This window comes from Taeniopygia guttata, chromosome 34 (genome assembly GCF_048771995.1).
Source record: "Taeniopygia guttata chromosome 34, bTaeGut7.mat, whole genome shotgun sequence".
NCBI classification, from domain to species: Eukaryota; Metazoa; Chordata; class Aves; order Passeriformes; family Estrildidae; genus Taeniopygia; species Taeniopygia guttata.
This window is the reverse complement of record NC_133059.1, coordinates 710,492-734,891: the sequence shown is the minus strand read 5'-3', so window position 1 is coordinate 734,891 and position 24,400 is coordinate 710,492. Positions and strand designations below refer to the sequence as shown.

The window sequence follows — 24,400 nt, the reverse complement described above, 5'->3', positions numbered from 1 at the left end:
GGACAGAAGAACACATGGGTAAAGGGGAGGGGAAATATGTTAATGGTTTTGGGGAAATGATTATCAGATGTGTGTTTAGTCCATGACAATCAATGAATATGTGTGCAAAATACAGAATATGAACAGAAACTTTCCTGCACTCAGCATGCTCGGCTTTGGAAGGAACTATCCCCTGTGCATCCGGCTGAATAAAGAATGCTGCTTCTTAATGCTGCACTGGTGTTAAGGAGTTTTCTGTTTTACTGAATTTTTGGTAACACTCCACTCCCAAGGAAAGCTCTGTCTCCTGCTGTTCACAAACAGAGAAGGGCTGGTGGCAGATGTGGGGGTCGGAGGCTGCCTGGGGCACAGGGACCATGAAATAATCAAGTTTTCAATGATCTGTGAAAGAAGGAGGGGCAGCAAAAAAACTTCCACACTGGAATTAGGAAGGGCAGACTTTGGCCTATTTAGGACGCAGATTTGGGGAGTACCAAATCAGGTACTGATTTTTTAAAGGGGAACAGCCCTTAAAAACAAAGGGGTCCAGGGAGGACGGACACATTTCCAGAAAGTAATATTAAAAAGGAAGGAGCACCCTGTCCCAGTGTGGGAAAAAATGAGCTGGTGAGGAAAATTACTGCCCTGACTGCCCATGGAGCTTTTGTGGGAATTCAGGGGAAAGAAGAGGGTGCATTAAGTTTGGACAGAAGGTCAGGGAACTTAGCAAGTGTTTTAGGATGTTGTTACGTCATGCAGAAAAAAAAAGGAAAGAGGTGAAATGTCAATAAGAGATTATTCTGGCCACTTCTGTGAAAAATAATAAAAAAATGTGTCTATGAATAAATTCATAGCAAAACGTGGGATAAGGAGAACCTCTACACTTTATTTGATGCAGTGGAAAACATAGTAACTAAACATAAAGAAAAGCCAAACTTCTTAACAGCTTGTTTGTATCAATTTTCAATATTAGGACAGGTTGTCCTCAGGACAAGTTTTCTCCTGAGCTGGTAGATGGGCACAGGGAGCAGAACAGCCCCCTGTAATCCAGGAGGAAGCAGCTGGTGACCTGCTGAGCCACTCAGATGCTCACAGGTGTATGGGATGGGATGGGATCCATCCTAGGGGGATGAGGGAGCTGGTGGATGAGCTCCCCATGCTGCTCCCCACCATTTACCATCAGTCCTGGCTCACCAGGGAGGTCCCAGAGCACTGGAGGTGCCAGTGTGAGCCCATCCCCAGGAAGGGCTGGAAGGAGGATCTGGGGAACTCCAGGCCTGTCAGCCTGACCTCGGTGCCCGGCAAGGTTATGGAACAGATCACCTTGAGTGCCACCACAGGGCACCCACAGGATGGCCGAGGGGTCAGAGCCAGCCAGCGTGGATTTAAGAGGGGCAGGTCCTGCCTGAGCACCCTGATCTGCTTTTATAACCAGGTGACCCACCTGTGGATGTGGGAAAGGCTGTGGATGTGTCCATCTGGACTTCAGCAAAGCCTTGGACACTGTCTGTGACAGCATTCCCTGGAAAAGCTGCAGCCCACGGCTTGGGCAGGTTCCCTCCTGGCTGGGAGATGGAAGAGCTGGCTGGAGGCTGGGCCCAGAGAGGGGTGGGGATGGTGCTGCACCCAGCTGGTGTCCAGTCCCTGGTGCTGTCCCCAGGGATCTGTGTTGGGCCCAGCCCTGTTTAACATCTTCACCGATGATCTGGGGGAGGGGATCCAGCCCACCATCCCCAAATTTGCAGGTGACACCAAGCTGGGTGTGAGTGTGGATCTGCTGGAGGGCAGGACAAGGAGACACAGCCTTCAGCTGCACCAGGGGAGGTTTAGGCTGGACAAGAGGAAGAAGTTCTTCACAGAAAGGGTGAGTGGGCATTGGAATGGGCAGGCCAGGGGGGAGGTGGCAGAGTCACTGTCCCTCTCCAGTGGCACTCAGTGGCATGGTCTGGGTGACAAGGCAGTATTAGGGCATTGGTTGGACTTGATTGTCCCAAAGGTCTTTTCCAGCCTATTTGATTCTGTCATTCTGTGATGACTGGGACACTCTGGGGCCATTGTGACCCTGCAGGGCCTGGTGGAACTAAGAGGACCATGGTGACACTGTGCAGCCCCATAGAACCAGGGCTCCATTGTGGTGCTCTGGGGCCCAATGGAACCAGGGAGTCCCCGTGACACTGGGTCCTGGTGGAACCACAGAGGCCATGGTGACACTGCGGGGCCTCGTGTAACCGAGGGGTTTCACCATTGTGACACTGCGAAACCAAGGAGAGCATTGGGAGAGTCCAGGGCCCAGTGGAACCAAGGGGCCCTTCTGACACTGCGGGGCCTCATGGAACCAAGGGGACATTGTGACACTGCAGGACCTTGTGTAACCAAGGGGCCACTGTGACACTCTGGGGCCTCCAGGAATCTGGAAGGCCACTGTGACACTGTGTGGCCTCATGGAAACAAGGAATCCATTGTGACACTGAGGGCACTTGTGGAACCACAGGGAGCATTGTGACAGTGTGGGACCTCATGTGACCATGGGGCCTTTGTGACACCCTGGGGCCCCATGGAACCAAGGGGCCACTGTGAAACTGCAGCACCAACGAGAACATTGTGACACTGTGAAGCCCCATGGAACAAAGGAGTCCATTGTCACATTTTGGGGCCCCATGGAACCAAGGAGACCAGTGTGACAGTGCAGGGCCTGGTGCAACCAAAGGGACTTTGTGACACTGAAGGGACACATGGAACCAAGGACATCTTTGCAGATGACACCAAGCTGGGTGTGACTGTTGATCTGCTGGAGGGTAGGAGGGCTCTGCACAGGGCCCTGGACAGGCTGGATCCAGGGCCCAAACCCAACAAGGTGAGATTTAACAAGTCCAAGTGCCGGGTCCTGCACTTTGGCCACAACAACCCCTGCAGCACCACAGGCTGGGGACAGAGGGGCTGGACAGCAGCCAGGCAGAAAGGGACCTGCAGGGACTGATGGACAGCAGGCTGGACATGAGCCAGCAGTGTGCCCAGGTGGCCAAGAAGGCCAATGGCTCCTGGCTTGGATCAGGAATGGTGTGGCCAGCAAGAGCAGAGCTGCTGTGCCAGCACTGATCTGCCCCAGCTCTGCACACAGACATTGCTGCTGCAGCTCCAGAGAAGGCAACAAAAGGGCATCTCTGCAGAAAACTGTGCTGGGAGATCCTTTAGTTCCTTTAAAGCCACCGAGAACGCAACCCCTCATTGATGCAGTCTGTGGCAACAGGGAAGGTACAGATAAAATGAGAAATGGCACCAACAATGACATTTATTGTGGACAAAATGAAAAAAGTAAAGAAAAAGAATCTCAAAAATGAAACCAACAAGAAGTATCAAAAATTACTTTTATTACAAGTGATTTGCAGAAATTGGCCAGCAGTTTAATGTTCCTGAAAGCATCCAGTCATCAGTCTCCTCACTGCAGCCTTGAGCTCCTGGTTCCTCAGGCTGTAGATGAGGGGGTTCAGGGCTGGAGGCACCACCGAGTACAGAACTGACAGGGCCAGATCCAGGGATGGGGAGGACATGGAGGGGGGCTTCAGGTAGGCAAACACTGCAGTGCTGACAAACAAGGACACTACAGCCAGGTGAGGGAGGCAGGTGGAAAAGGCTTTGTGCCGTCCCTGCTCAGAGGGGATCCTCAGCACAGCCCTGAAGATCTGCACATAGGAGAAAACCATGAACACAAAACATCCGAATCCTAAACACACACTAAGAGCACTGAGCCCAAGTTCCCTGAGATAGGAATTGGAGCAGGAGAGTTTCAGGATCTGTGGGATTTCACAGAAGAACTGTCCCAGGGCATTGCCATGGCACAGGGACAGGGAAAATGTATTGGCTGTGTGCAGCAGCGAATAGAGAAAGGCACTGGCCCAGGCAGCTGCTGCCATGTGGGCACAAGCTCTGCTGCCCAGGAGGGTCCCGTAGTGCAGGGGTTTGCAGATAGACACGTAGCGGTCGTAGCACATGATGGTCAGGATGGAAAGCTCTGCTGAGAGGAAGATGACAAAGAAAAAGAGCTGTGCAGCACATCCTATGTAGGAGATGTCCCTGGTGTCCCAGAGGGAATTGTGCAGGGCTTTGGGGACAGTGGTGCAGATGGAGCCCAGGTCGCTGAGGGCCAGGTTGAGCAGGAAGAAGAACATGGGCGTGTGCAGGTGGTGGCCGCAGGCTACGGCGCTGATGATGAGGCCGTTGCCCAGGAGGGCAGCCAGGGAGATGCCCAGGAAGAGGCAGAAGTGCAGGAGCTGCAGCTGCCGCATGTCTGCCAGTGCCAGCAGGAGGAAGTGGCTGATGGAGCTGCTGTTGGACATTTGCTGTGGCTGCACATGGGGCCTGTTCATAGAGAAAAGGACAATGAAATGTAACCAAAATCAAAGCCATTTGCCATACACCCTCCCCCAGAACACACACAGACATTGTCTCTAGGGTTTTTTAGATTTGGGATTTTCTTTATAGGCTACCCCATATCTCCGCTGGTGTTCCTGTATATCAGACAGTCTGAGAATATCTGTTGCCCCCTGGTAAAACAAAGTGAGTTCCCTGATGCATGATTATGAGTGGAGGCTGGGGGGAGGCAGTCTGTTGCTTCATTCTGTTTGGAGTTTATTTGGGCTTTCAAATTTCTTAATTGGAGGATGTTCACACTCCCAAGTTCTCTGTTAAGCTCACCAGGTACTGCTGAGAGCAGATGGATCTACCACAGCCCAGCTCCACATTTGGAGCCAAGGACTCGCGTTGCTCATTTCACCAACCCAGCAGCATTTTCAGTGTCAGAACACCTCTGCCTTTCCCCATCAATCTTATAACTCAGCTATGCTCTAGGACAGGTTTGCTCCCTGGATTGAAGATATCAGCTTGGACTGAAATCTCAGGGAGACATCCAAGAGTCCTTCTGATGGCACTGGATGAAGGGAGATGCAGCTCCTTCCCTGGCTGCACTGCCAGCATTGCCCAGAGCCGGGCACTGGGGACAGCTGTGTCACCCTGAGCCAGCTGTGCCCCCTGCCAGAGCCCCCAGTGCCGGGCAGCTGCTCCCAGCCCTGTGCTCTGCAGAGGGAACTGGGCCTGGGGCTGCAGAGCTGCCCCACGGCTCTGCTGCAGCTCTGCCTGCACAGGAGGGGCTGCACGCCTTGGAGCCCCGGCCCTGAGGGCAGAGGCTTGGCTGGGGGACAGGAGGGAGGGGGCTTGTGCAGAGGGAGGGGCTGCACTGGAGGGGATCCTCTGGCCATCTCTAAACTCTCCCTGCCACAGCATTTCTGGGCTTTGTTTTCTCTCCTTCCCTGATCTTCTCTCTGCTTCCTGGAGATTTTCCTCCTGCAAGTGTTTCTCTGTGCCTGATCTCTCTGTACCAGCACTCCCAGACCCCAAATCTCTGTGCACTCTCCTTGGCCTGACAGAACCCTGCCTGTTTGCAGGGCACTGGCTGGGGCAGGTTCATTTTGCTGCTTGGAGCAAGGACAGCTCAGACTGAGCCTGATGGCTCCAGCAAAGGTGGTTCTGGTGCTGTCCATGGGCAGAGTGGCTGAAAGCACATTAGGGATCTCCTGTGAACCTAATGATCACTAAAAGTAACAGTTTGGATGTCTCAGGCACTTGTCAAAATTCATAATCAACCTTTAATATTTATCCCCCTTCCCTGCCATTTCCAATAGCAGGAAACTAAAACAAAGTCCTAGGACATTTCCACATTTTTATCAAAATCCTTGTCTTGGAAATATTCTATGACGGATCAGAACCTCTCACCATGTCAGAACTTCATAAGCATCTCACCTGCCCAGTATCAGAAATACTCAGAATTGTACTCACAGGGTCTGTGGGCATTGGGATGTTCCAGCTTTAGGAGATCACTCCAGGAGCTGCAGCTGCATTGTCCTGCAGCCAGAGGTTCCTGTGCCAAGGGCTGGCAGTGATTCTGCCCCAGGCACTTCTCAGCCCCTTCCCAGCCCTGACTGATTGAAGCTCTCTGTGCCTCTGTGCTGTGCCCGGGCTGGCTGCAGGCAGTGCCCCAGCCCTGCTGGGCTGGGAGAAGAGCTGCTCAGCAAGAGAAATGTGCTTTTGAAGCTCTGCTTGGTTACCAGGATCACCCTCTGTGCCAGGAGCCCGGCCCAGCTCAGCAGCACAGACACAGCACAAGGACTTTAATGACCCTCTGGGGCTTTGTGCTCAGGCCCTGAACATCAGGCCCTGAGAGGGAGCTGCAGAAACCTCTCCAGAACTCCAAGTCAGAATCCAACTCCAAAGTTTCTTGGACTTTTAATGGGTCCCACTGAGGGACACGACTGAGAAAGTGTCCCCAGGCCCCAGGCAGAGCAGAGAACTGGAGGCACTGATGACAGGTGGGGACAAAGAGAAGCCAAGTCTTGGTGCCCTGGGGCACAGCAGGGTCTGTGCCACCAAGGGCTGTGAGGAGACACCTTGTCCTGAGGCCCTGGGGCCTCCTGGCACAGCCCCAGCCAGGCTGGGCACTGTCACCCCCTGGTCCTGCCCTCAGCATCCCCCCCTAGCCCACATCCCAGTGGCCTCAAGGATCTGCTGGAAGGAGTCCCTGGGGAGCCTTGGTCAGGAATGGCCCTGGGGGCTCCTTCATGCTCCCAGGGACTGCAGGTTTTCCAAAGGACTTTTGGCTTTGCTTTTGCCTTGGAGTCTCTGAGAGGTTTGTGCAATCCTGGCCTCCAATTATCTGCTGTAATTAGTCCCTGGAGAGACTTTGTCGATAACAACACACAGTGGGGCCCATTAATGCTTCAAGGTACTTCAGTTCTTTTAAGGTACTTGGTGTTTCCCTTTTAAACCAGACTCTGTGTGAGGTTTGTGCAATCATGGCCCCAATTATCTGCTTTAATGAGTCCCTTGAGAGATTTGTGCTGACACTCAGTGGAGCTCATTAATACTTTTAGATACTCAACTTTTTCACGTACTTTGGATTTTCTTTTCCACACTGAGAGGTTTTTGTGCCATTTTGAGTCTCTGAGAGGTTTTTGTGCCATCCTGGTCTCCAGTTCTCTCCTCCAAAGAGTCCGTAAGGAGCCTTTGTTGGGGATGGACCTCAGTGAGACCCATTAATGCATTGAGACATTTTGGGTGTTTGCTCTTGATTTTAACTCATGGAAAGGTTTGTGCAATCTCCTCTCAGGCCCTGATGTTCCAGGGCTCAGCTCCAAATGCACCACGGGGCTCATTAGGATCAAGCAAGTCCTGACAAACCATGGCTCTGCCTTGATTTCCCTCTGCTCTCGTGCAGTTCATCAGGAAGTTTCTGTAGTGGTTTTGGTTCACCAATTTGAGATTTCTTGGCCAATGCATTAATGAGTGTGGTGGGTTCAGTGTTGCTTGATTACCAGCGCACTCACTAGAATATACTTACTCATTTCCTGCTCTGAGATAGGATTAGGAGAAAGTCAAAGTAGGCTCAGAACTTTAAAAGACAAGTTTAAACTTTGAAAGAAAAGTTTATCAATGGTAACTAAAAGAAAGAGTAATAGAACAGAACACTTCTTTCAGAACACTTCCCCTCTCCATACAACCTGACAATATAAAAAGACCAAACCTAAAATTTTCTGTCAGTTTACTTAGGGAGAGTAGTTCCTCTTATTAGAATTATGGTGACTTATCCACAAGAAAACACTTATGTCATGGCTTTTCACTTCCACGAATAGCAGCTGCCTGGAAAAATCTGTAATTGTACAGTGTCTCCCATTTTTTTTCACAGATTTTCCCACAGCTGTGTTTATAGCCCATGTTAACTTATGGGGTATTAGTTTAAAGATGGGCTGTTTAAAAGCAAAGGTTCTCTTCACCTGTTTCTGAAATCATCTTCATCTCTGGGAACAGATGTGTTCTCTCACTAAGGGCACAGGGTCTCATCATTCTTTCTTTTCAAACTTCTCTGGGATCACGACTACTTCAAAGTTTACTTACTTTACTGTGGAGGCCTTTACTGAAACAAATAATCTCCGCATATTTTTCAATGTGTTATAGGGAAAAAGAGAGTCTGATGTATCCATGACATCCTTCTCCATAGCTTTACCAGAGGATTCCAGCCCCAAGATCAAGGCATCTCCTCATCCCTCCCATCTGGGACTCAACTTCCTCTTCACTGACCTTGGTGTCTTCACATTGCTGCTCTGTGTGCCTGCCCTGTGTCCTTTTCTCTCACTGGAGGCAGGATGGCAGCACTGGCAGAGTCAATATCTGCCCGGGGCTGCAGATGGTTGCGTGAGCCCGGCCGGGCTCGGTCCTTGCGGCCGGAGCTGTTTTCCCATGGAGGTTTCTGCAGCGGCTGCGCTGGGGCTGTGTCAGGCTGGGCCGCGCTGGGGCAGGGCCAGGATCTCAGCAGCCAGGCCAGAGCCCAGCAGCAGCACGGCCGGGGCCGATGGCTTCTCCTCCCCTGCCCGCTGGCTGCGGGCGAAGCCCAAGGGCGGCAGAGCCTCGGCCGAGCCGGCCCGGCCCGGGGCTGCTCCTGGGGCCCGGCCGGCCTTGGCACCTCTTTGGGGCCAGAAGGGAGAGAGACCCAGCCAGGCTTTCTCATCTTCAACTTGGGTCTGCACAGAGGCGTCTGCAGTTTCCTTAGTGGTTTAACAGATTGTAAATTCTCAAAGCTAATTACTGATTGGTTTTTTTGTCAGACACGGAGGAAACTGCTAGCAGCTTCTCTCAGGACATCACTTCCATGACAGAAAACCACCACAGCAGCACAGAGCACAGAGCTCCTTTGTCCATATGTAGTGGTCATGTGCCCGAGGCCTCAAAACCCCTCCTTGGGAGATCTCTGGGCTCTCTCCAAGGTGTTTTCAAATGAAAACATTCAGCTCCTAGTCTAAGAAAATCACCGGAGGACAGTACCAGCCTGATTTGTCTGTCCTGGCTGCTTTTGTCTGGGTGCAATCCTTAAATTTTTGGAATTTGGGAGGCCAAGATCTAATTTTGCCATGGTCCCTAGACATGAAGACCACTTCTTTTCCATGGGAAGGAAAGAACAGAGCCACAGTATTTTCCCAGGCAGATGAGAGGTCATCACCAGAGGCCAGCCAGAGCTGGCAGGTTTTTTTCTGGGAGATACCCTTGCATATAGGAAATATTTTAGGGAGGATACCAATTTTGACAATGGGCATCTGAAAAGACGGATGGTTCTTTCCCATAGCAAGGAAAGCACAGAGCCCCAGTGCTCCAGGAGCTGATGAGAGGCAGCCCTTGGCATTCCAACATCAGCCAGACCTGTCAGGTGGCCCCTGGGAGGCCAAGCCAGCCAGACCTGGTCCATGTTCCCTTGCTTCCATGGGGCTCCACAGTGTCCCAATGATCCCCTTGGTTCCATGAGGTGCCCACAGTGTCACAGTGATCTCCATGGGAAGGAAAGAACCGAGCCCCAGGGTGGCAGGGGCAGCCACCAGAGGCCAAGGCCGGCCAGACTTGATGGTACTGGCAGACTTTGTCTGGGAGCAACCATTGGATATAGGGAATTGTAGAGGTGGAATCCCAATTTCAGACATGGACACCTGGAGTTGAATGATGGCTTTTTTTCCAAAGGAAGGAAAGCACAGAACACCGGTGTTTGAGGGGCAGATGAAAGGCGGCCGTCATAGGTCTAGGCCAGCCAGACCTCTTTGCCCTGGTAGCTTTTGTCTGAAAGCAACCCTTGGATATAGGGAATGTGGGAGGTGGAACCCCAATTTTGGCCATTTCTGTGTAGATAAGAAGGACAGTTCTTTTCCATCGGAAGGAAAGCACAGAGACCATGTGTTTCAAAGGCAGAAGAAGAAAGAGGTGGCTCCTGGGAGGCTCAGCCAACCAGACCTGTTCTTCCTGGCATGTTTTGTAATGGAGGAATTTTTGGATACATGGAATTTGGGAGGAGGAATCTCAATTTTGACCACGGTCACCTTGAGAAGGACAACTATTTACATTGGAAGGAAAGCACCAAGCCCCAGTGTTTCAAAAGCAGATGAGATGCATCTCTCAAGAGGCCAAGGGCGCCCAGACCTGTCTGTCCTGGCAGCTTTCACTTGGGAGCATTCCTTGGATGTACGGAGTTTCGGAGGAGGAATCCCAATTTTGGCCATGGAACCCTGGAGGAGAAGGACAGTTCTCTCCCATAGGAAGAAAAGCCCAGAGCCCCAGGGCTTCAGGGGCAGATGAGAAGCAGCCCTCAACATGCCAAGGTCAGCCAGACCTGTCAGGTGGTCCCCAGGAGGCCCAGCCAGCCAGACCTGTTCCATGTTCCCTTGGTTCCATGGACCCCACAGTGTCACAATGGTCTCCTTGGTTCCATCAGGCCCTGGAGTGTCACAATGTTCCCCTTGCTTCTGCAGTGTCACAATGGCCCCGTGCTTCCATGAGGCCTTGCAATGTCACAATGGCTTCGTGGTTCCACAGAGCCCTGATGTGTCACAATGGCCCCTGGGCTCTGTGTGCCCTCGCTGTGTCACAGCGGCTCCTCTGTGACACTGTGGCTGCACAAGGTCACCATGGACCCTTGGTTCCTTGGGGTCTTTGAGTTTCACATTGGTCTCCTTGATTCCATGAGGCAGCACAGTGTCACACTGGCCCCTTGGTTCCATGAGGTTCCGTAGTGTCACCGTGGTGTCCTTGGACCTGCATTGTCACAACTGACCTGTGGTAATCACATATCCTCTGAGCAGAGAGAGAGCTCTCCCAGGATTTTCCTGGGAAGCTGTGAGAAGCTGTGAGAAAGCTCAGAGAAAAGAACGAGAAACAATTCTTATCTTCACTTGCTGCACTGTTGTTGTGCACATGTGGAATGTGTTATGGAGATTTGTTTATCAAAGGGTGATTTCTAAATTGGCCAATGGTGATGGTGTTTGGATTTCAATTAACCAGTCTGGTCTGTCTGTATCGGACTGTCTGCAAGAGCGATGAGTGTTTCTTAGCAGTATAGTATAGGATAACGTAATAAAGTGATTGATCAACCTTCTGGAATCATGGAGTCAGTGCTAATTATTACAGGCTTGGGATGCCCTGCTGCGATAGTTATCTAAGTCAATCTTCCCTTACCTCTGAATGCTGAACAGAATAGGCTTAACAGGCATGGCAGGAACACCAACCACTGCAGACCCAAAGAGCTGGCTGAGGAGTTGGGAGAAAACTTCCCCTGGTGTCATTTCCTCACAGTAGGTACCATTATTAAAGTAATTCCAAACACATACAGTTAGTGTGTGGTAGCCTCGAATCTGTGTGCCCACCATCCAGTGGAAATTAAAAATCCATAAATTCCTCACCATATTAACCCATAAAACAAATTGGATAGCAGCCACATTAGCCACAGTTATAGGATGGGAAAAATGTAGCCACAACAACGTGCCACCCAAACCAGGGAAGGCTAGACCCCTTGGTGACACCTAAAAAGGTTTCTATACCCAGCACACACACACAAAAAAAAAGATTATGTTACTCAATAATTGTTATTTTCATTTCACCATTTTCCTCTTTATGCCCTTGGGCTGCACATTGGGCGCCAAAATTGGTCTTGGTTTGCAAGACAGGTGTCTGCTAGGGAAGGTGGAAAAAAGCTTCCTGTGGAGGTGCCTCCAGCAGGACTCTTGGAAAGCAGCAAGCTGGGCTGGCAGGATGTCTCGGCAGGCCCGGGGTGAGGGGCTCCAAGCAGGGCAGGGAGAGCCCAGCTCAGGATCCTGGACACCAGAGCAGACAGGGATAGGTCTCTCTTTTAGTGGGGCAGGTGTAAATAAGGTCCCAGTTTAGTGGCTGTTCTCACGAGCAGAGGCTCATCCCAGGACAGAAGAAGCAGCTCTGGCCCGGGCTCTGGCAGCAGCAGTGGAAACTCCCGTCTCCAAGAGCAGCAGCTCCTCCCAAAATAAGGGATCAGCCAATAAACATCAGCCAATGATAAGGAACAAACAGAAAGGAAAAACCCAACCCCCAACACTGGTTTATAATTCCTAATGCTAAGGGAGAATTGTATAAAGTTTTAATTCCACCTTTATAATTGTTTACATACGAGCTCTTGAAATGTCAGGGGCAGGGATTGGAACCTGCTGCTCCAAGGCTCCTCTCACAAAAAGAGGCTTAGAAAGGCTGGCGGTCCTTGGAGATATTTGGGGATCTATAGGGGCTATTGGGGGTCCTTTCTGTGCCTCCTGACCTGACAGGAGCTTCTCTAATAAACTTTGCCTAAAGCTCCCAGTCTGCCCATGACAGGAGCCCCTGTGAGTACCTGTGACATCCCGGCTCTTTGGCAGCCTGGGGACACTTAGAAAGTCCCCATGAAACCCCTCTGAGGGCCTGTCAAAAAAATCTGATTATTAGTAGGAAAACTGTTGGCTGTTAACCGAAAGGTTGGTGGTTCGAGCCCACCGAGGGATGCCATTTATGTCAGAATCTGTGGTATTTAAATGATCCCAAAATTGTAGAAAGTCCCTGTCTTTGAGCCCTGCTGCCAAAGAAGAAGTCATAATTCATCTGTGCTGGTTTTCAAGGTTGTTTATTCTTGCTTATCTATAACATGTTCTGTCTGACCTGAAGTAGGCCTTTCTTGCGGGACAACATGCAGGGCTCTGCCCCTCAGTGGGAAGTTACAAACATTATATACCAGAAACTACCTGTGCTATATTTACAATAATGTGCCAATACCTACCACCTGTGTTGAACAGTGTGTCCCCAGCCTAAACCAACAGAAAAATACCAACACTGCAGTGAAACATGGAAGACATGAAGAAGACGAAAAAGGACAGGACACACACGATTTCCTCCATCTTGCCTCCTTTGAACCCCTTACCTAGAATCCTAAAATTCTACTTTTACACCCGTGTCACACTAATTATTACTCATATCAAACATTCAGAGCTTGTAATTCATCCTGTAAGATTGAAAACTCTTTTCCATGGACAGAGATCACAGACAGTGTCTCTGGGGGCTCTGTCCAGGGCGGTTCCTGACCCCTGCCAGGGTCCCAGACCTGCCAGGGCAGCCAGAGGGAAGCCCTGGATTCCCACAGCAAACCTCATCAGGACCCATTGCTATGGTCAGTTTCCATGGCAACCAGCACCAGCCCCTGTTGCTGTGGTTAGTTTCCATGGCAACCATCCCCAGCCCCCTGTTGCTATGGTCAGTTTCCATGGCAACGATCCCCAGCCCCTGTTGCTGTGGTCAGTTTCCATGGCAACCATCACCAGCCCCTGTTGCTATGGTCAGTTTCCATGGCAACCATCACCAGCCCCTGTTGCTATGGTCGGTCCCTGAGCAGCTCCATGGACACCCCATACCAGGGGTGGTTGCCATGGACACCAGCTCAGGCCCTCAGCCAGAGCCCGTTTCCATGGCAACCATTGGCGCTCCCATCCCCAGACTCATGGGATCCCAGAACCACAGAAGTGGCTGAGCTGGGAGGGACCCATCAGGATCCTCGAGTCCAGCTGCTGGCCCTGCACAGGACACCCCAACACTGCCAGCCTGGGCCTGGCAGCGCTGTCCAAACGCTGCTGGTGCTCAGAGAGCCCTGGAGCTGTGACCCTTCCCTGGGGAGCCTGGGCAGTGCCCCAGCAGCCTCTGGGCAAAAACCTTTCCCTGAGATCCAACCTCAGCCTGCCCCGACTCAGCTGCAGCCGCTCCTTCCACTGCTGTCCCTGGGCACCAGAGTGAAGAGGTTCCCTCAGCCCCAGCCAGGGACCCGCTCCCAAGGCTGCTGCCATGGCCACCAGGGCTGGCACCAGCTGGGATGCTCGGTTTCCACAGGCTGGGGTTCAGGAATGGAATTTCCCAATTTCCTGCTCCTGCTAAAACCCCGCTGGTGCTCGTTGCCCTCCCACCTTCCACTGAAGGAAAAAAATGGAAAGATCCCAGGCTGGGATAAGAACAATTTACTGGGAACAGCAACGAGATAAGGAACAAACCAGAATAGAAAAAATATTGACAACAGAAGGGATAAGAAAAACTATTTACAGGGGAAATTACATCACCATCAATTGTAACTTCCTGGCCACATGTCTCCTCCTGCCTGGAAAGGACACCCTTCTCAGAGAGAGAGAGAGAGAGAGTCCCTTTCCTGCCCCTGGCAATGACCTGAAGTGGGAGTGAATGTAATGACAGGGCCATGGCCCGACCCTCATTTCTTCAATCCCACATAAGGTCATTGGCAGGGGCAGGAGAAGGTACAGGTATCTTCCCAGCATGGATCACAGGTAACAGGGATCACCAGGGCTCTTCCCAATGTGGGTTCTTCAGTGGGGGGTGAAGCTGAAGCGGTGCACGAAGCTTCTCCTGCAGTTGGGGCACTCACAGGGCTTCCATCACCGGTGGCTCCGTTGGTGTTGGGTCAAGTGAGAGCTCCGGGTGAAGCTCTTCCCACACTGGGGACACTCATAGGGCCTCTCCCCAGTGTGGATGCGCCGGTGCCTTACAAGGGTGGAGTTTTGCTTGAACCCCTTCCCACAGTCAGAGCAGAGGAAGAGCCTCTCCTCGGTGTGTACCCGCTCATGCAGGAGGAGACTGTAGCTGGTGTGAAACCTCTTCCCACATGTGGGGCACATGTAGGGCTTCTCCCCAGTGTGGATGCGCCGGTGGGTGACAAGGGTGGTGTTGTGCTTGAAGTCCTTCCCGCAGTCAGGGCAGCGGAAGGGCCTCTCATCCGTGTGAATCCGCTGATGTACAAGGAGATTGGAGCTGCTCTGAAACCTTTTCTGACACTCAGGACACTCATAGGGCCTCTCCCCAGTGTGGATGCGTTGGTGGATGATGAGGTGGGAGCTCCAGCTGAAGCCCTTCCCACACTCCCCACACTCGTAGGGCCATTCCCCAGTGTGGATCATCTGATGTCGTTTCAGACTGTTGCTATGCCTGAAGCTCTTCCCACACTCCAAGCACTTGTAGGGCTTGTGCCCATCATGAAGCTTCTCAGGGACCACCAGGTCTGAGCTCTGGCTGAAGCTCTGCCCACCTTCCTGACCCAGAGTGGGCCTTTCCTCCTCAGAGCACCCTGGGCTGGGTTTGCAGCCCCTCCTTGTGTGGGATCTCCAGGGCTTTTCCTCCCTGTTGGATTCTTGCGCTGTGGAGTTGCTCAAATCAGCCTCTTCCATGAGGTTCTGCTGCAGGGATTTGTCGTTCCTCGTCTCCATCATCAGCTCCTGCTCTGGGGTAGGAAGGATAAGGAGAGGATGGGATTTGCCTCCGTGCCACAAGGAAGGGTAAGGAGATCCCCCCAGTGCGTCCCCGGCAGGAGAGGGTCGGCAGCGGGGCTGTCCTGCAGCCGGGGGCCAGGCTGGGCCGGGAGATGGAACAGGAGAGAGGGGGAAAGGGGCACTGACTTCCTCCTCACCTGCCTGGATGTCCCAGGGCGCCTTCCTCTTCCTCACAGCCTCCTCCTCCATTTCGTGAAGATTTGGGTATGGGAAATTCTGTTTTGGGAGGAAAACAAGGGATGAGCACATTCAGTTTTCTCCTGGTTGGAAGGCAAACCAGGGGGAGAATCTAAGCCAGAATCAAATTTGAGTAAGAAAATTAAGATCAAGGCAATGATACAGAAACACTGGCTTAATCTGACAGAGTCAGGATATAACCTGACACCCCGTTGCTCAGGGTGGTGGTAGCAGTTCTGATGAAATGGTGGCTGCAGTCCGGCTGGAGTGATGAACGTGATTCTGTCAAAGCGGTGATCCTGTAGAAGGGTCTGGTCTTCCTCTGAAGGTCCAGTGGTGGTTATGGAGCTCTTGTCCTCTGGGAATGCAGTAGGCAAGGTGGTCGTGGTGTTGCAAGGGTGAGATTATATCCATGTAGGAATGCTTGGTTCCTCCCCCTGGGCGGAGCATCCCACAATGGGATGATGTAATTTTATCAGTCCTGCAGTGACACTCAATGGCCCATTAACAGAAGATGGCCCCTGGAGGGCGTTATCAGGGCTGAGCCATGGAAGAGATAAAGAACACTGCCCCACCTGTTGATAACAGTTTATGGAGATGGTGACTGAAAACACTTTTGGTTACATCTGACACTGTAACCTGAAACAGTGAGGCAATCCCTGCTCGGGGTGGGGGGTGAACACCACCTCCCTTACCCAAACTGGCTCAGGTGTAAAACCCCCACCCTGGGAAGGCCACACACACAGGGGACAATGTCAGACTTGCCCTGCCCCAGGGGGAGAGCTCTCTCCCTGTCACTCCCTTGCTCTCCCCCCTTTTCTCTTTCTTTCCATGTCTCTCTCTACCTCACATTCACTGTTCAGGAAAATCCACTTTGGATTTGGTCTCCTTAGCACCTTCATTGGGGCAGAGGCATCTCTCTAAAAATTTTATTAACCAGATTGCGACATTATTTTGGCACAGTGAGTTCAGGGCACTGCTGTCTGACCCCAAGTGCCTTTGACAACAGCATGGGTCCCTCCTCTGCGAAGGTTCTGCCTCTTTCTGGAGGAACTCTTGGAAACTTGGATGCAGCTTCCTCTGAGTGACTTTTGGGAGAACTTATGAAGAAAATGGCTGTTGTGGGTGGCCAGTGTAAAGAAAGTATTTTCTTGTCCTTCCTTGAAAATTTTTTTTAAATAACTGGAGAAAAGGGACCAAATGTTACTAGCAAGACTGACAAGGATCATTCACCCCAATGTGAGGAATTCAAGACCAGTAAATTCCTACAAGAAGCCCAGTTCAAGTAGATAAATTCCCAAATAACTCCCGAATTCACAGGTCTGGGGACTTTGCCAAATATGAGAATCATTATTTTCTTGGTCCCTGTCACCTTTGTGACAGCTACACAGAGCTTTCCCTTCCCTTTATTAATCTGTATTGGGCAAATTTCCACTTTCCTTCTATCGGAACCTGCCAGCAGCTGAGCTGAAGCTGTGCAGGAACTGATGAAACTTGGATTTGCCACAGAATTGCTTCTATTTTCAGTTTATTCATGTTTGGGATTTGTTTGTGTTTCCATCACAAGTGACTTGTGGGAAGAGCAAATCTTCCTCAAGGCATTTTATGGAGGGTTAAGTTTGATTTCTGCCAAGTTTGTTTTGTCCAGTGCTCAGGGGATGCTCAAGGGGTATCTGGTTTTGGTTTGGCCCTAATTTTCTTCTGATTTGTCTTTATCACCTAAAAACGCCTGAAAAACGACTAAAAAGAGTATTGACCAGAGATGTCAAAAGTCCCACCATTTAAGACGTATTTGAGGTGGAATTTATGGTTTGGGAACATATTCTGGAGGATTTGTGGGTTCTTGGGCAATATATGGGAGTATTCTCCATATTTTTGCACTCCAAAAGACAAGGTGGATTGCTCTGTCACCTCAAAATTACTCAATGCCACTGGAAACACCTCAATCTTACCCCAAAATTACTCAATCCCACCTCAAAGTGGCTGGTTCCCACCTCAGTCCCATGCCAAAACTATTCAATTCCTCCACCTGCAGGGTTAGATGGGGTTGGAAGGAGATTGAGAGAAGATCCAAAATTGAGGTTTTGGGATCAGGATTGTATGGGGCTGGGTGGGTGTGATTTACTTTGATAATTAATAAAACTATCAGAATTATTGATTTCTGTCCCATTCATTTTCTGTCAGTTCTGGTTTGCTTTTCAGAGTGCCGCCTTCTCAGCTGATTTTGTTTGTGACCTCCTGCCCCAGACTGAAAAGCAAGATGTGTTCTATTTCCCATCTGTTTGGCAGTTGTCCTGTGTTAAGTGGGCAGTTTTTCCTTATCTCTTCCACAATCAGTCCCCACTCAGGGGAGACATCTGCTGATAATGGGCTATTGAATGTCACTGCATGACTGATAAGAACTGTAACATCCCATTGTGAAATGCTCCACCCAGAGGGAGGAGCTAAGCATTCCTACCTGCATCTAGTCTTGAGATTCTGGCCCACCAACACAGCTTTTTCTGGGCTGGATTTCTCAGAGGAACAGCTGCCTCTTCCTCTTCAGAAGAAGACACCCTTTTCTACAGGATCACTTCTCCAACAGAACCACACCTGACACTGCAGGAGGACTGCAGCCACCATTCCAATTGGACTGCGGCCAACACCCTGTCCAACAGCATGTCAGGTTCTATTCTGGCTCTCTCAGTGTTGTTTTTGTTCACTGAATTGTTCATATTTTCATTTTCTTTCCTAATAAAAAGCTGTCATTCCTGCTCCCATATTTTTACCTGAGAGCCCCCCTTAATTTCAAATTTATAACAATTCAGAAAGAGAGTTTACATTTTTCCATTTCAGGAGAGGCTCCTGCCTTCCTTAGCAGACACCTGTCATTCCAAACCAAAACACCTCCTTTCTCTCTTGCCTCTCTTTGCCTGCTCTGTTTCTCTCTCAGTGTCTCCATTGACCCAGGGCAGCTCCCACCAGACACCCTGTCCTGATTTAATTCCCAATCCATGAGCTATGACAACCATGGGTGAAGTTATGAAGGCTGGCAGTGAAATGTCCCTGTAGGATCCTGCTGCACTTGGCTTTTGGCTCTTCCATAAGAGCTTTGCCTTCAAGGGCAGGAACATCTTTTCCTGGCTGGTAACTGGAATTCCAGCCCCTGGGAGTGTGTGCCATGGATCCCAGAGGGGCATTCCCGAGGCTCCCAGGGTGCTGCTCCTGCCGTGCCTCCCAAGGAGCTGTGCAGGGCAGGGGACAAGGTGCAGCAGCTGTGTTGGTGCTGCAGTGCCACAACGGCCGCTGGTTCCAGGAGTTTCCGCACTGCCAACAGCCGTTCCTGGGTTCCATGATGCCCTGCTGTGTCCCCATGGATATTTGGTGTCATGAAGTTCTTCAGTGTCACAATGGCCACCTCGCTCCATGAGCTTCTGCAGTGTCCAAATGGTCTCCTTGGATGGGCAGTGTCACCATGGACCATTGGCTCCATGCAGCCCTGCTGGGTCACCATGGACTCCTTGGTTCCATGAGGTTCTGGGGGTGTCTCCATGGTCTCCTTGGATACACAGTGTCACAATGGACCACTGGATCCACGTGGCCCTGCTGTGTCACCATGGCCCCTTGGTTACGTGGGACCCCAGAGTCACAATTGACTCTTTCCTTCCTCATCCTATGGGAGAGAACTGTCCTTCTCCTCCAGGGGCCTATGGCCAAAACTGGGATTCCTTCCCCAAATTTTCTTATATGCAAAGATTGTTCCCTGATGAAACTTGCCAATAGAAACAGGTCTGGCTGCCTTGGCCACCCAGGGGCCACCTCTCATCTGCCTTTCAGACACTGGGTCCATGTGCTTTTCTTGCTTAAAAAGCATCCATCTCAACCAGGAACCCATGGCCAAAATTTGGGATCTGCCTCCCAAATTCCCTATATACAAGAATAGCTCCCAGAAAAATGATGCCAGGACAGAGACGTCTGGCTGGCTTAGGCCTCTGGTGGCCGCCATTTATCTGCCCCTCAAACACTGGTGTTCCGTCCTTTCCTTCCTTTGGAAAAGAACCGTCCTGCTCCTCCGGATGTCCTTGTCTGAAATTGGGATTCCAACTCTAAAACTCAGTACATTGAAGGATTGCTCCCAGGCAAAATCTGCCAGTACCATCAACTCTGGCTGGCCTTGGCCTCTGGTGGCTGCCCCTGCCACACTGGGACTCGGTTCTTTCCTTCTCATGGAGATCACTGTGACACTGTGGGCACCTCATGGAACCAAGGGGATCATTGTGGCACCACTGGAGCCCATGGAACCAAGGGGCCATGGTGACACCGCGGGGCTTCATGGACCCAGAGACCATTATGACTCTGTGGGGCCTGATGGAACCATGGAGACCATTCCGACCCTTCAGGGCCTGGTGTCACCAAGGGGGCATTGTGACACCTCAGGGCCTCCTGGAAGCAAGGGACCATTGGGACACTGAGGGACCCCATGGAACAAAGGGAACATGGAACAGGTCTGGCTGGCTTGGCCTGCCAGGGACCACCTGACAGGTCTGGCTGATCTTGGGATGCCAAGGGCTGCCTCTCATCAGCTCCTGGAGCAATGGGGCTCCGTGCTTTCCTTTCTATGGAAAAGAACCGTCTGTCTTTTCTGATGCCCCTTGCCAAAACTGACACTCTGCCTAAAAAATTTCCTATATTCAAGGGTATCTCTAAGAACAGAATCTGGCAGCTCTGGCTGGCCTTGTCCTCTGGTGGTGACCTCTCATTTGCCCCTAAAACAGTGGGGCTCTGTTCCTTCATTCCTATGGAAAAGAACTGGTCTTCATGTCCAGGAACCATGGCCAAAATTAGAATTGGCCACTGAGCCCGGCCGGGCTCACGGAACCATCTGCAGCCCCGGGCAGATATTGACTCTGCCAGTGCTGCCATCCTCCCTCCTGTGAGAGAAAATGACACAGGGCAGGCACACAGAGGGGCAACGTGAAGACACCGAGGTCAGTGAAGAGGAAGTTGAGTCCCAGATGGGAGGGATGAGGAGATGCCTTGATCTTGGGGCTGAAATCCTCTGGTAAAGCTGTGGAGAAGGATGTCATTGATACATCAGACTCTCTTTTTCCCTATAAGGCATTGAAAAGTATGGGGAGATGACTTGTTTCAGCAAAGGCCTCCATGCTAAAGTAAGCAAATGTTGAAGTAGCTGAGATCCCATGAGAAGTTTGAACAGAAAAAGAGAGAAGAGTGATGAGACCCTGTGCCCTCAGGGAGAGAAGAAGACCTCTGTTCCCAGAGATGATTTCAGAAGCAGTTGAAGAGAACCTCTGGTCTTGAACAGCTCATCTTTAAACTAATACCCCAGAAGTTGGCATGGCCCATGACACACAGCTGTGGGAAAAGCTGTGAAAAAATGGCAGGGATTTCACTATTTCACTTTTTCCGAGTGGCTGCTATTCATGGAACTTGAGAACCACAAGAGAACTGTTTCCTTATGGAGAAGTCTCCATAGCAAGAAAAAGAGACTCCTCTCCCTAAGTGAAGTGAAGCAGGACTATTCTAGAGGTGGTAGACTGGCTGAAAATTTTAGGTTTTGTCTCCTTACGTTGTCAATAAGGAAGAAAAAGTTGTGGCGAGAAGAAGAGTGTTCTGAAAGTTTTGTGCTGATTCTTATTACTCTTTCGTTTAGTTACTGCTAATAAACTTTTCTTTATGCTCTTTTAAAGTTTTGATCTCACTTTCCCTTTCTCCTTATCCTACCTCACAGCAGAAAATGAGTAACTATATTATTTTGTGTGCACTGGTAATTAGACATCACTAAACCCACCACACTAATTGATGCATTGCCCAAGAAATCTCAAAATTGATGAACCAAAACCACTGCAGAAACTTCCTGATGAACTGCACGAGAGCAGAGGGAAATCACAGCAGAGCCATGGTTTGTTAGGACTTGCTTGATCCTAAAGAGCCCCGTGGTGCATTTGGAGCTGAGCCCTGGAACCTCAGGGCCTGAGAGGAGATTGCACAAATCAAGAGCAAAAACCCAAAATGTCTCAATGTATTAATGGGTCCCACTGAGGTCCATCCCCAACAAAGGCTCCTCATGGACTCCTTGAAGGAGAGAATTGGAGACCAGGATGGCACAAAATCCTCTCAGAGATTCAAAATGGCACAAAAAACTCTCAGTGTGGAAAGGAAAATCCAAAGTACGTGAAAAAAGTTGAGTATCTAAAAGTATTAATGAGCTCCACTGAGTGTCTGTACAAAGCTCTCAAGGGACTCATTAAGGCAGATAATTGGGCCCAAGATTGCACAAACCTCTCACAGAGTTTGGTTTAAAAGGGAAACACCAAGTACCTTAAAAGAACTGAAGTACCTTGAAGCATTAATGAACCCCACTGAGTTTTGTTATCGACAAAGTCTCTCCAGGGACTAATTACAGCAGATAATTGGAGGCCATGATTGCACAAACCTCTCAGAGACTCCAAGGCAAAAGCAAAGCCCAAAGTCCTTTGAAGAACCTGCAGTCCCTGGGAGCATGAAGGAGCCCCCAGGGCCATTCCTGACCAAGGCTCCCCAGGGACTCCTTCCAGCAGATCCTTGAGGCCACTGGGATGTGGGCTAGGGGGGGATGCTGAGGGCAGGACCAGGGGGTGACAGTGCCCAGCCTGGCTGGGGCTGTGCCAGGAGGCCCCAGGGCCTCAGGACAAGGTGTCTCCTCACAGCCCTTGGTGGCACAGACCCTGCTGTGCCTCAGGGCACCAAGACTTGGCTTCTCTTTGTCCCCACCTGTCATCAGTGCCTCCAGTTCTCTGCTCTGCCTGGGGCCTGGGGACACTTTCTCAGTCGTGTCCCTCAGTGGGACCCATTAAATGTCCAAGAAACTTTGGAGCTGGATTCTGACTTGGAGTTCTGGAGAGGTTTCTGCAGCTCCCTCTTGGCCTGATGTTCAGGGCCTGAGCACAAAGCCCCAGAGGGTCATTAAAGTCCTTGTGCTGTGTCTGTGCTGCTGAGCTGGGCCGGGCTCCTGGCGCAGAGGGTGATCCTGGTAACTAAGAAGAGCTTCAAAAGCACATTTCTCTTGCTGAGCAGCTCTTCTCCCAGCCCAGCAGGGCTGGGGCACTGCCTGCAGCCAGCCCGGGCACAGCACAGAGGCACAGAGAGCTTCAATCAGTCAGGGCTGGGAAGGGGCTGAGAAGTGCCTGGGGCAGAATCACTGCCAGCCCTTGGCACAGGAACCTCTGGCTGCAGGACAATGCAGCTGCAGCTCCTGGAGCGATCTCCTAAAGCTGGAACATCCCACTGCCCACAGACCCTGTGAGTGCATTCTCTGCTCATCTCCTGTGCAGAGCAGCCAGGGGTGCCCAGGGCTGTCCTGCAGAGCAGGGTCCTGCAGCCCAGGGCGCTGTGCTGGGCCAGGACTCTGCTGCCTGCCAGGGACAGCTCTCAGCCGGCCCTGGAGCTGCTCCCAGCGCTGGCCAGGAGCTGTGGGGGGAAGGAGCCACCCTGAGCAGGGCAGGTGCTGCTGCTGAGAGGGGCTGGGTGGGGCAGGGCTGCTCCCAGCTCCAGACCAGCCTGGGCACAGCTCCGGAGGGCACTTCCCAAAGAAGGTAAGCCTGGGATTGCTGTAAAGGTCAGGAGCTTTCCTGAGAGTGTTTTCAATTTCCTGCTTGGAGCAGGAGGGGAATGTTGGGGTGATGACATGAAGAATTTTGCTTTTTATACATTTTTCATATATCTGTAGGTCCATAAATTACTATTATGTAATTATAAATTTATAATCCTTACCTAACTCTATTAAACTCTTAATGAACTCTACTTAACTACTATTATATACTTAATGTAATTATAATCCTTAATTAACTCTAATATGTTTCCTTACTTTTCTCTTAGATTTTAGAACAATAACCTGTCTAAACACATTTTTTAAATGCTATATAGTCTTATTATCAGGCAAAGAACCCACAAGAAGACCATTTCGGTTTTTAAATGTGAGCAGTGATAAGAAAACCTGGGGCAAAGAAGCCCTTGGACCTATTCCAATGGTTTGAGCCAGGGGTGTGTAACTGGGGCAACTGAAACTCCTATTGGGTGTCCCTGTTAAATATACTAATTAATTAACCTTAATGAATTGTTGAAATCATGGGCTGGGTGTTCCCCATCCCCACTGGGACACCTGGAAGCTTCTAATAAAGGTCTGGTTTTTACTTTCCTGTTCTAACACTGTTGCAAGGGTTTTTTTTCTCTTTTGATTATAGAAAACAGGGGGATGAGAGAAGCAGAACAGGAATTGTAATCCCAGAATGACAGAACATTCTGAGTTGAAAGGGACACACAGGATCATCAAAGGAATGTTTGAACATTTACAGAGACTCCAGAACTGTGACTTTGGGTGGTCAGTCTCTCTGCTGGGAGCCTCCCAAAGGGCCTTCAGCCACTCCTCAGCCCTGGACAGCAGCAGCATCACCTCTGCAGGGCCCAGCAGGGCTCTCCTGAGCTGCCCTTGCCCAGCTGCACACAGAGCCTGCCCCAGCCAGGGCCCTGCACACAGGCAGGTTTCTGTAGGGCCGGGCCGAGGGCACACAGGGTGGGATGGGCTCTGTGAGCGCTGGCAGGGACAAGGCACCTCTCAGGAGGGAATGTCCAGGCCCAGGGAAATGCTCAGGGAAGGAGAGGGGACTGACCAGAGCAGTGCTGGGGGAACAAGCCCATCCAGCCCCTCACCTGCCCTCAGCCACAGGGAATCCTTTGCCTCTCACATCTCTCTGTGGCAAACTCTGAGTGCAGCAGGAATGCTGGGGATTTCTGACCTCAGAGAGCCAGGAATGGTGTGTGGGTAGGAAAACAATTCCTAAAATCATCTCCTGCCATCTGTTTGCCTTAGAAGTGTGAGTGGAGATTATATCAAGTGAAGTACTGCACTTTTCTGCATTAGGAGTGATTCCTGTGACAAATCCTGAATATCCAGCCTGGTCCCTCTGCCACAGGGCCACAAACCCAGGGCAGCAGGGCAGGGATGGCTCGAGAGCCCCCACGCACAGGCCTGGCTGCTCCTGGCACACTCAGCCTGCACAACTGGAGTTCAGGCAGGGACCTGGGTGAAGGTTTTC

General features: G+C 51.0%; 2 protein-coding genes across 2 annotated transcripts in view; both read right to left on the bottom strand.

Annotated features, from left to right (window-relative positions):
* The window catches only part of LOC121468955 (uncharacterized), a 2,238,800-nt gene that overhangs the window by 1,977,699 nt on the left and 236,701 nt on the right, over nucleotides 1-24,400 (bottom strand). Inside the window, 1 exon segment of the mRNA XM_072920965.1 lies at nucleotides 14,479-14,814. Within this exon segment, the coding sequence (XP_072777066.1) occupies nucleotides 14,479-14,814 (336 nt within the window).
* Nucleotides 3,381-4,313, bottom strand: LOC140681291 (olfactory receptor 14J1-like). Its single transcript, XM_072920849.1, has one exon. It carries the CDS (start codon nucleotides 4,311-4,313, stop codon nucleotides 3,381-3,383), a length of 933 nt encoding a protein of 310 aa, XP_072776950.1.

Bases quoted from the DNA above. Each gene is read 5' to 3' on its own strand.
- LOC140681291 (XM_072920849.1), bottom strand. From the start codon at position 4,313: ATGTCCAACAGCAGCTCCATCAGCCACTTCCTCCTGCTGGCACTGGCA.